Genomic DNA, 11,773 nt, shown 5'->3' on the forward strand with positions numbered 1-11,773 from the left:
GATACTGGCACCAAAACACACATACGCACACAATCAGGATGCCCATGATGGTTCCAAGCAAACTCGGTTTTAACAATGTGTCCAAGGGAATCATATTACATTACTTTCAATACCTGATTCCAAATAACAAAGTTAACACAAACTCTATTGCTCTTATGTCTGACAATGAAGTTATATCTTGATTGCAGAAACCAATAACCACAGTCATAAAATAATGCCAAAGACATTATGGTTATTGCTCTCTTCACACAACCTACACACTGATTGACCATATTGCTTCACACAATGCATTTTTTTCTTAGTGGTTAATAAAGAAGTTTTGATATCAAAAGATATCTCAGCAGCAAAGTATATGATGTTCTAATAAGAAAGCAGCTAAGCTGCAACTTTTTTGGCCAGTTTTTGACACACATATCAAAATCATGACAAACTAGAAAAGTGCTCAGAGGGTGAGGACCTCTACCAAGGCAGGCCAATTCAATTTACAATTAACCAAAATTAAAATTAATCAAAATTAATCATTAATCGCATCATTGGAATAGAGTTAAGATCAAATTTTGCTCTTGGACCATTTGTGCCCTTTTCTGAAAATTTCATTGAACTCCAAAATGTTGCAAACGGAAAAAGAAACCCACAAACTAACGGAACCAAAAACATAACCTCCTTGTCGAGGTAAATATTTAGAACAGCGTGTTGGTCAAATTTTGAGAGTGCATACCGTACACCAAATGGGGGCTTGGACAATTGAATCACTTCATGGACACTGGTGAAATCAATCCGTCATCTGGTGGTCTTTATAGCACTTAAACAAGTTTGGGCTGACTTTCATGCCTAATTGCACATTTATTATACGGCAATAACCGACAAATTTCAAACAGTACCTCTTTAATTCCGTTTTATTTTTCCATACTTTGCAATATTTGTATTGGCTAACTTTAAGTTAGTCTAACAAATAAATAAATAAATAAAAGTATATATATATATATATATATATATATATATATATATATATATATATATATATATATATATATAGTCTAACTCTATATTCACTATATATACTACATGCCTTTCTCATCAAATATTAAGAAACCAGACTCAGAACAATATTTCAGTAAACTAGTGATGGAAAACTAATTTTGTTCTAATGTTATAAGAAACTACCATTTGCACAATGGAGAAGAGCATTCTTCATTTCATATTTCATTTGACAGGAAAATCAATAGCAACTAAAATGCTGCACATGGCTGCCAAGTGTCCTAGCTGCATTAGGAGGGGCAATCTGGCATTTTGATCGAGTTTCCCTTGTCCCCAACTGACAACCAATATTTCCAACAGAACAATCAAAATATTTTATTAATAATCATGTTTGATGGTTTCTCCTCGAGTTCTAGGCCACATTCAGAACAGTGGCCTATAACTCGGGACTTACTAGTCCGAGGGTCAAATATGGCCGACCCACTTGAATACTTCCCCATGGGGAAGCTATATTCAGTGTATATATAAGCGGATTAGACAGCAAGCTTTTTAGTGGGACACCATATTTGACCCACGGACTAGTTAGTCCACTATTCTGAATACTATGCAGTCATAGATCGCATTCATAACGAGTTGAGCCAGGCTTTACAAATCCTGGGGACTAAATATGGCGGACGTACATGAAAGAAAGACCGCCTAATCTTTTAATAGTCTCTCCGCCTCTCACACGCCTCCCCTAACGTCGTCCCTGCAGGGGGACAGTCATTAAATCTCGGCTCCATTGGGACGACACATGGGGAGGCGTGTGAGAGGCCTGGCTCCACTCATTGTGAATGCGACCATAGAGTCCTCCTGCCTCCAAACAGCACGGATCACTTTGTAACCACAAAGCCATTTCGTACACATTTTCAAACTTGTTCATTCTTTTCACCTGTGGTACAGCAATGCAGGTCTTTAACTCGTTGATCCCTGCTACTTAATTTCTTATTACACATTGCAATCAATCTTCTTCTTCAAACATTCTGCAAATCAAGGCACTTGCACCACAGGTTGTAATTTATTATAGGTCCAGATCTTATGCTAGTTACTCCAATTGTTGACAACTATAGGTACGTATCTTTTGACAATGTCAGAAAAGTACCATAGCACATATTTTCTTCACTTTTGAATATACAGGATTGATGGAGATTAAGTTTCCAGTAATTTTTTAATATATATATAAAATAATGGAAAGACAGCTGCTCAATAATCCAACCAATAATATGAGGTAAAAACATGTTTCAAGAAAATGTTTCATCAATCCTGTTCCATCAACTTTCTTTTTTCACTATGCACATCTAGTATTGCATAAATACAGCCAATAACATCTTACGGTTACAACTTTTGTTTAAAGAACATCACACTTCAAGGCAGCTGTTATCAAATCTTATCATCTTTTCTGTTCATTGGTATAGATCCCGCTAACAATGAGGATATTATTTCTGTCACAAGCATGGGTTTATTAAGGTAGCAGAAATCAAATATTAACACTTTTTATTTGCCACATGCATACACCCAATGTTATAATGGTTATACCACTTTCAAGAATCTGTTTACATGAGGCAGCTGTTCACAAATATTAATTACTTCAAATTTATGTTAACAAGCTTCCGACAATACAGCTACAGTATGTCAACAACTAGGAATTCAAGACAAACGACCAGGTATTGACATTTTCTGATAACATTTATATGCTAGTTAATTCCCAATAGCACCTTGACTAGGACAGGATTCTATCACCATGATGTACTACAACTTAATTGTGACCATATTAATTAACAAAGTTCTGGGGCAACATGTGAACATTTTTTCTTTTTTCAAATAACAGCGTTCATGTTATTACTTTTGTGAGACATCGTCAGGCATGTTAAAAGACTTATGGGGACCAACAACACAGGAAGCTAGGATCTGGTGACACTGGTGGCATTAATTGAACAAATCACAATAATTTATAAATACACCTGCGCGAATCACTGTGGAGTCGTAATTTGAACTTTGGTGATCAAGGCTACCTTTTTTCCATGCCCAGTTCACAAAAGAATTCAAACCAAAAATTGGTGTTAACATTAATTTGTTCACGGTCTTAGCTTTTAAGAACAAAGAAAAATAAATATTTTGTTTTCATATCTACACCTTCTGCCAAATGAGGTAATGTTTTCATTGGTTTTGCTTTTGTGCAAGCAAAATATTTTTTAAAAATAGTTACAAAGGATGAATTCGTGGGTACCACATTTATTCTGTAGTTATGGATTCATAGAAATGTGAAGAATTGGAACTACATCTGGGTGTCCTAATATTTTAAAAGATTTTTTCCTATTTTGTTCTTATTACCCTATTGCTTTTATTTTTTTAAATTTTCTTTACTTTCATTATCATCTACTTCAAATTTTTTCTTATTTCTTATTTTGAGACCCTCTTCAAGTTCAAGTCTTAAAAGTGTTCTCCAGTTTACAGTACTCTACTTTACTGCTTTCTTTCCAAAAGATAACAGTCCATGCAACACTTTCCAGATCAGATCTCATGATGCATCCTCCTTGGTTTCATTTGAATGTAAAAAAAAAAATAAAAAAAAAGATCTGGTCTCCACCAGAGAGAAATCATAAAATCAATACTATAGCTATTAAGGTACAAGGTTAGGGCCAGGTTTTCTTCTGACAATATTAGATAATCACAAATGACACACAAAGGACCCATTCAGCCTAATCAGAAATGGAAATAGGACGTCGTCAGGGCTGTGAATGACCAGATTAATTAGCCTTTGGTACAAATGCATGAGAGGAGATCTCCACCGTGGCTTGGCGCATTATCAAGTTAGGACGCCCCGCGGCGCTTCAGACATCAAAGTGCCAAGATACAATATATCTTAATTACTATCAGGTTACTCTGCGGTATGAACACTAAGAACAGATCTCAATACAGCCCAAGGATCCAGCTGCTATGAGAATGTTACACAGCGTAACTGAGCTCATATTAATTAGTATGATACTTTAAAAGTACAAATCCTGCAGGCACAAAGCTGCTTTACTAGGAATTGTCAATGCATCTTGTTTCAAATGAAGTCAGCCAGAAAGCTTAGTTTTTTTTTGTGTTCATTATGGGAAAGTCACACTGTCGTGTATAGGACAGTGAACTACCAATTAGAATTATCTCTAATCCTCTCAAGCACACAAACACAAACACACACACGTATGTGCACATATGCAGATAAAATACACATGGCTTTTAATGCACATACAACTCTGCTATGAATAATTTTTGATTGGTTTCTGATAGGCTACCTATACATGTTATTAATAAAGCATATTAGACTCAAACCACACCACCACACAGATATCATACAGACCAGCAATGCTTTCAAAGATCAGAATAATCAATACCTAGGAAAGATACGTATTCCATAATTATCCAGCGCAAATAAACTTGTGTGAGCTGATAAGTAATTCATTCGTGAGAACGTGACTTTGATAAGCTCCATTTAGGTTATTTCACCACTGGTTTGACCAATTATTAATAAAGATAATTTTGAAACCTCGTACAAATAAAATTTCCAGAAATTAATAACCGCATGATTGTAACTTGAGTATTCAGTGCACTACACAAACCTTCCTCTCGCCAAACAATTTTCAATCATATTTTTATAAATCATCATACATTCTGATTTTCATACATAGTCAATTATTCATATTTTAATTGAAATTAGCAAACGTTTTTCACATTCACATCAAATTCCTTTTTTTTTTTCAGGTGGATGTATGAATATACTGTAACATGATGTTCTACCTTTTGTAAAAAATTCAGCTCTGCTTGGCATTTTTTCTTGAGCTTTGGTGCGCCATGAACAGACAGCTTGCTGCACCGGTCTATGAGACTTTCTGCCAGAGTCACAAGACTCTCCAACTCTGCCATATCTGAAACAGTGAAATCACAATTGTGTTAGGTGTGACAATGGTAGCAATGATAGTGTATAAGATGCGACACTCCTAGCAACACATTTGCGACAAAATATTCATGATGTACTTGACCACAATTTACCGACAACTTCTTGTTACCAAACATGTTTGAAATATCAGTTCACACTATACACTTTAGAGAAAGTTAAGAACACTAAGTTAATTGAAGTTAATGTGTCACTGATAACCATAACCACCAATCAGTGCTTATCTTTATAACTTCGGGTGTATTCCCAGAGAATTAGATCGATCCAGGGATTAAGATTTAGATCGACCTAACTCCCTGGGGGTTCACGCTAAATTGCAGTCAGCCGAGCGCACTATAGTTAATTACCCCCTTACAGCTTTCAGTAGGCACTAATAGCACTAATAAAGGTCTGAAAGTAAAAACAGCTTCAATATGGCTCAGATAGAAATTAAGTGAGACTAGAGGATCAAGATCTAGTGAATACACTTTACAAGATACATTGTATCAATATGTTTTTTTCATAGTGCATGTAATTGTGGACTCCAATTCTTCACTTTGCCTAATCTTCTTCTTGGTTGTCTGTCACAAGGTAGTTTCAGCATCTTCCACACCGTCCATTCCATTCTTCAACTTTCCTTTGATCTCACCATAACTCTCTGTTCTGTTGTTTTCTTTCTTCTCATGCCAATTACCGTCAAACACTGTCTTTCTTTTTCGTCTTTTCTTACTCTGCCTCTTTTACCATTTAACCTGCCTTCAATGACCCCCCCCCCCCCCAAGCAGTCCATGATACCTCATAAAGTGACCAATCCATTTAATTTCTGCCGATTACAAATAATCTCTATCAAAGATCTCCTTTCGTTTATCCTTAGCACGAAAATTCATGCGTTAGCACTCCTATTGCCTATCAGGCGAGGGAGCACGAAAGTTAATTACCCCCTTACAGCTTGTAGTAGGCGGGACGGACATTTAAGCTGGATTATCTGACAGTAATCTAGTGAGACTCCCCATGGGGATAGATCAATCTAAAAGCTCTGGGAATACGCCCTAACACGGAGACAGTACATATCAGAGTCGTCAATGGGAGTGCTAAAGCACCCCGCACACAGTAAGCAATTGGCGCGCGCCACTTGCGCTGAGCCAAACGCTGCGCTCTTTGCTCAGCAGAGGTGCCACCCAGCCTGCCCCTAGCGGACACACTGTGAACTGTGGGATATCATGTGTTTAAGGAAACATTACATATTGTTGTTTTTTCTGATAGTAATGGAAAATGGTGACCACGTTAATCAATCAGACTAACTATAACTGTGTACATTTTTGTTGACTTCGCTGGGAGCTGCCATTTTTGTTTGTTTCCAGCTACCGGCACATGCGCATTGTTGGCATGACTTGAGCAATCGGCGCTTGCACCCCGCACACGCTGAGACATATGCCTCAAGAGACCAAAAATATCAAACACGTGAGATATTTTGCTAAGCCGTGCGAAAGGCAAAAATCTCACCAAAATACCCCCGCAAACGATGAGAAAACAGCGCAGCGCAAGTGGCGCGCGCCAAATGCTCACCGTGTGCAGGCCCCTTAACGCATGAATTTTCGTGCTAGTTTATCCTAAGCATTTTTGTCTAATACACATGCATATAACTCTTCTTGGGATAGTCCAAGAGCCCAAATTAAATTTGCTTGTTCATGCCCAGCTCTTTGTATATTATGTGACAAAGTTCGAGTGGCAATATTTGGGGACTAAAAATCAAGTGGACAACTTTTGGCTAGTTCTAGAAAATGGTTCTGCAAACCCATGCAGTCATGGTGTAACTATAACTCGAGTAACTTTTGGACTACTTTGCATGATACAGCTCAAAGTTTCAAACGGTTGGTTTATACACAGATATGTAGCTATCTACAGTAAATTTCAAGACTCTGACTTCATTAGTAAAAATCGTTTGTGGCCCAGTGCATAACTGTGTACCATAAATTGCACTGGTGCGATGCAAATGGTCACAAAATGTGCCCTGTACCATAAGTTGCACTGGATAGCGTGGGTCTTTGTTTTTAGCTTTGCACTATTAGTGTTGCATTAGGACGACGTAACACCGTTTACCTTCTTAAGCTATGAACTTGACTTATCATATCATTTCATGAGTCACAATCAGCTGAACGAGTTACATGCACCCGTGCAACATTCCTGTGGAAACATATGCTTTCTACATCCGGTAACGTATGAAAATAGGACCGGATTTGATCAAATTTTGTATTCATTCTGTATACAAAAAATAAACAAAATACCACAAAGTCCAAAATATTTAAATAAATATACAAAATATAATGTTAATAATTAATTTTTAATCAATCAGTTTTGTATATATCAGCATAACATATTTTTTCATTCCAGACAACAATCATTAGCACAGAGAAAGTGGGTCATGTGACGTAAACAAAGACACGTTGAAGTGACGGATGTTCAGTGAAAAGCTGTAGATTTCAGACGTCAAACAATCGTTGTCTCTCAGGTTTCCTCTTACAAGTCAACAGTCCAGGTAAGTAGGTGTCAGAGTATGTGACTAACGGATGTACATCGTCTTTGGGCATGAATCTATTTATATTTTCAAATTTTCAGCCATTTTATCACCACAAAAAGCCCAATCGATAGTTGTTTTTTCAGTGATTTTGTCTTGGCAGTCATCCAAAACAATGGTCCTTTGTTGAAATTTGCTATGAAAATAATTTGAAAGCAATTACTTAAAAATGTCACATTTACACGCGCCGTGTCAGTTAGAAAAATACTGATTTCTGTCATTATATGGTTGTAAATCGTTCTGCATGTTAACTGTTTTTATGAAATTTAGTTGTATTTATTTTGAAAATAATTCTGTTAGAGTTAAAGTACATGTATCAGTGGTATTGATAGTCCAGTCATCCTGTCAGTTTATTCTGATGGTTATCAGTCATGTAGACCTTTGTGATATAAGTAAATTAAATATATTTCTGTTTCATTTATTTTATTTTCATTTATTTGATTTGATTTGATTGTTTTTTTTTTGTTTTTTTTTTTTTTTTTTTGTTTTTTTTTTGTTTTTTTTCATTCACAAAATTAATACAGTATGAAATTCTTGGTCAGAACTGACATTTATGATACTGGCATTTTGTTTAGTTGCTAATTATGTTAAGATATTTAACATTGTATAGCTGCCTCATACATGAATCAACAGGTTCATATTCATTCTATGGGCAACATATGGCCCAAATGCATACAGAAATTTCATTATTAGGATGGGAGTGATATGCCACCAACTATTTATTATCTTAATGTCTTAATTAAACTGCCCCACACCTATGTCATTTGATTTTATCAGGATAATTATTTCAAATTGAAAGCATGCTCCTTCAGTGTTATAAATGTTAAATGATAGTATAGTCCTCAGTTTACACATAATCTGCCCATTAATCTTTATCTCAGTTTTGCTATGATAATGAACCAGCACTATCTGCATGTAGACAACCCACATTGACAGCAAGTGTTTTATCATTTTACCAAGTGTTACAAGTGCCTCCATTGTTTACTTGTCTAATTTTCTTTCAGTTATTATTATAATGTAATGTTTTTTTCTCCTGTATCACATTGAAAAATTAACAAGGTAGAAAATAACATTAGAGCCATTATTGATATTTAAATGAGTTGCAAAAGTGCCTCCATTGTTTTATGATTTTATTAATTTTATGAAAATTTAAACAAGATAAAGAAATAATATTCCAGATATTTATTATCTTTACTTAAAGTACTTTTTATCTTATTTTGCAGAAATAAAGATAGAAAGTACGTGTTATCAGGTACATTGGACCTTTAAGAGCCTATTATGTTCTTTATCACTATAAAAACACCTGTGATTTGAGAACTGTCTCATTTCAGGACATAAAGAGAAGCTTCAGATACCTCATTGTGGTAGTTGTGCCAGTTGGTTGTGACAGTCAACACAATGCATGAGTTTCAGAGGGGAAGTTCAGATGTTGACTGGTGTGAGGCCAACTATGACATAACCTCCTTCATAGCAGAGTTCTTCAACACAATCAGCAATGCTCTTTTCATTGTGGGCCCTCCATTGTTGATATATCTCTTCAGACATTACGCTAGACTGGTGAGTGCGTTTGGTGTGTCAGTGTTATAGAAAATGTGTTAGATGTGACAGTGGCGTGCAATTGTTTAAATTGTATAAAGGCCCTCCACCTCAGTTTACTTATTTAATATTTGGATATTGTGTTAGGTATGACAGGGCAAGCTAGCTGGATAAGTGAGATGTGATATCTGTCAACTTTATCTTTCAGAGATGGATGATTTCACTGTAGTTGTTGTGATGCTGAATGTTTACTGCTCAAATAGTTCACTGGATGCTAACATCAGATTGCTGAAGCTTGTCACCTGTAAACAAACTGTGTCACAATCATTGTCACAAACCTGTCATACAATCAGAGGGCATAACGATAACTGATACTTTGTCCACATTTGTTTTTTCAGGTGACATGGGAAGTGAACATAGTGTGGGGCTTGTTAGTGATAGTCGGCCTAGGCTCTGCGTACTTCCACGCCACTCTCAGCCTTGTGGGACAACTCCTAGATGAGATCGCCATTTTGTGGGTCTTGATGGCGGCCTTAGGGATGTGGTTTCCCAAACGCCTCTTGCCTCTGGTGTTCCAACACAGCCGTAGGAATTTCAAAGTCGCTCTCATGTGTTTTACTGCTCTAAGCTCAGGGTTAGCCTGTGTCATGCCAGAAGTAAATGCCTTTGTTCTCATGTTATTTGGCATCCCAGCTACTATGCTATTATGCACGGAGCTATGGAGGACCCAGTGTCGCAGGGTCCGCAGCCTTGGCATCCGCTGTGGCGTCCTCTGGCTCCTCGCAGTCACATGCTGGATCAACGATCGCATGTTCTGCGATGTGTGGTCCTCCCTGCATTTCCCATATCTCCATTGCGCATGGCATATCCTTATCTTCATTGCATCGTACACCGCTTGTGTGCTGTTTGCGTATTTCGATGTCGTTGAAGAAATCCCAGAACAGATGCCTGTACTTAAGTACTGGCCTAAAAATCACTGGGATTTCTGGGGAGTGCCCTACATCACCCTGCTAAAACCAGTCACCAAGATCAAGCACAGTTCTATATAGGTGTATTACTTTAATATCTAAATTATGATAATATTTAAGAGACTGTCCTATTTATGAAACTGCAGATATGTATGCAGAATACTCTTATATCTGAACTAAGATATTTATAGAGTCTATTTCTAAAGATACAGAAATGTATGCAGAGGAAAAAACTAGTCAAATATCATTAGGGAAGTTCAGTATTTCTACAACATTTACGCACTTCTTTCTATATTTCTCTACGTTCATGAAATCAAAACTGTTGCAAGCATGAGACTGATATATGGTTCTCAATATTTCTGCATAATTTGAAAAGTCCAGAAGCTGTTGCTCAAGTTGGAGTCTTAATACTTTCTACAGTGTGTGTGTGTGTGTGTGTGTGAGAGAGAGAGAGAGAGAGAGAGATTGTATAGTTGAGAAAATTTTCACGCAAGATTAATGCATAAGAAATGCTGTTTAGAGCTGAGTGAACAAAGTGGTTAATTTGCAATGAGTGGAATTATAAGTATGCTATATATTGTTTGCCATATTTACCAACTGCTCAATTGTTTTGGGAGTTCATTGTGGATTTGTTTTGCCAAATGTCTTCTTTAGTGTTTTGTTACATAGTTTACTGGTGGAAGAAAAGATTTAAAACATTGTACTGGCAAAAACAGAAAACAGCTGCATGTGTATTAACTATATGAACATATAATAAGGAGATTGAAGACACTAAAAACAGCCATTTACAGAAGGTAATATATTTAAAGAAGTTATCATATATAAAAAACTAAAGTCATTCATGCAAGCATGCAATTTTCACTAAGTTTTCAAAAGAAACATCATAGTACATGACTAAAACAAAAAGTAACTACTGGTTTTGAGAAGGTGGAGAGAAAAAGTAGTAAGATATGGGAATTGAGACTAAGGTGTGATGGAAAAAAATTCTACAAATCCTGGATTTTAAAGAATCTCCAGTTTTTCACCAATATCTCAAGCCGTCTTTTTTTCTGTGAACTTCATGCACAAAAAGAATTTTCATTCACTTGTATTCAGTTTTGTGTCATTGTATATTATATCAGCAACTTATTGTGAAACATTGAATTATTTTCTCTTGTGATATTTTGTTCTATATTTTAAGAGAATTAATGTTAGCATTCTTTTTCATTATACGCAGTAACCATTTAACTATTTGGACTATTGATCTTTTTACCTATATGCTAGTGCCTAGATATATAATCCTGTGCTTATATTATCCCCTTTAAATTATTATAAGTATTATAGTCCAAAGGTTGTTGACAGGTTTACGCTCATCGTTCATTATTTATTTGTATTTAATATTAATCTATATACTATATAATCTATATACATGAAGTAAGCATAATATGTTTGAGTTTCCACTAAATTTTTCTCATATTATCTACAGCATTTTCAGGGAAAATGAGTAGTTACCAAGTCTAGAAATTATTTATAATATTTGTCAGTGACAAGCTGAAACCATAAAATCAACTGAAATTTGTCACTATTTAAGGAACAAAGTTCTACTGGAATATTTATGAAATAATTTATTCTAACAATAAATATTATTCTTTAATTGCTAAAATCACTTGTCAGTTTTGTGTTATTTCTTTCCTGACTGAAAAAAAAACTGCACTGAGATCTGTCTGTCAATAGTAATCAATTTGAAACACCAACAGGAAAATTCTCCAAAGGGTGTGACTC

General features: G+C 35.8%; 2 protein-coding genes across 5 annotated transcripts in view; one reads left to right on the forward strand and one right to left on the reverse strand.

Annotated features, from left to right (window-relative positions):
* LOC106150737 (UPF0415 protein C7orf25 homolog) overlaps positions 1 to 7,163 on the reverse strand; it is a 38,558-nt gene extending 31,395 nt beyond the window's left edge. Inside the window, exons 1-2 of one of the 4 annotated variants that reach the window (XM_087012731.1) lie at positions 7,034 to 7,163; positions 4,798 to 4,925 (exon numbers count right to left, since the gene is read on the reverse strand). In XM_087012731.1, coding sequence (XP_086868857.1) covers positions 4,798 to 4,923 — 126 coding nt within the window. In that variant the 5' untranslated portion in view covers positions 4,924 to 4,925; positions 7,034 to 7,163. Of the gene's footprint in view, positions 1 to 4,797; positions 4,926 to 5,489; positions 5,828 to 6,950 lie in introns of those variants that run through there. The other 3 variants (XM_087012732.1, XM_087012733.1, XM_087012735.1) reach the window with 3 other exon arrangements.
* Positions 7,164 to 7,319: 156 nt separating this feature from the next.
* Positions 7,320 to 11,657, forward strand: LOC106150740 (alkaline ceramidase 2). The gene is made up of 3 exons (XM_013523720.2): positions 7,320 to 7,469; positions 8,840 to 9,065; positions 9,443 to 11,657. The coding sequence occupies exons 2-3, from the start codon at positions 8,907 to 8,909 to the stop codon at positions 10,091 to 10,093; spliced, it is 810 nt and encodes a 269-aa protein (XP_013379174.2). The 5' UTR covers positions 7,320 to 7,469; positions 8,840 to 8,906; the 3' UTR covers positions 10,094 to 11,657.
* The last annotated feature ends 116 nt before the right edge of the window (positions 11,658 to 11,773 follow it).

This window comes from Lingula anatina, chromosome 5 (genome assembly GCF_051362555.1).
Source record: "Lingula anatina isolate TDL-2025a chromosome 5, LinAna3.0, whole genome shotgun sequence".
Classification (NCBI taxonomy): domain Eukaryota; kingdom Metazoa; phylum Brachiopoda; class Lingulata; order Lingulida; family Lingulidae; genus Lingula; species Lingula anatina.

Excerpts from the sequence above, each read along its gene's own strand:
- LOC106150740 (XM_013523720.2), top strand. The coding sequence starts at position 8,907 with ATGCATGAGTTTCAGAGGGGAAGTTCAGATGTTGACTGGTGTGAGGCC. Across the intron at positions 9,066-9,442 it reads TCAGACATTACGCTAGACTG|GTGACATGGGAAGTGAACAT; the intron begins GTGAGTGCGTTT and ends TTGTTTTTTCAG.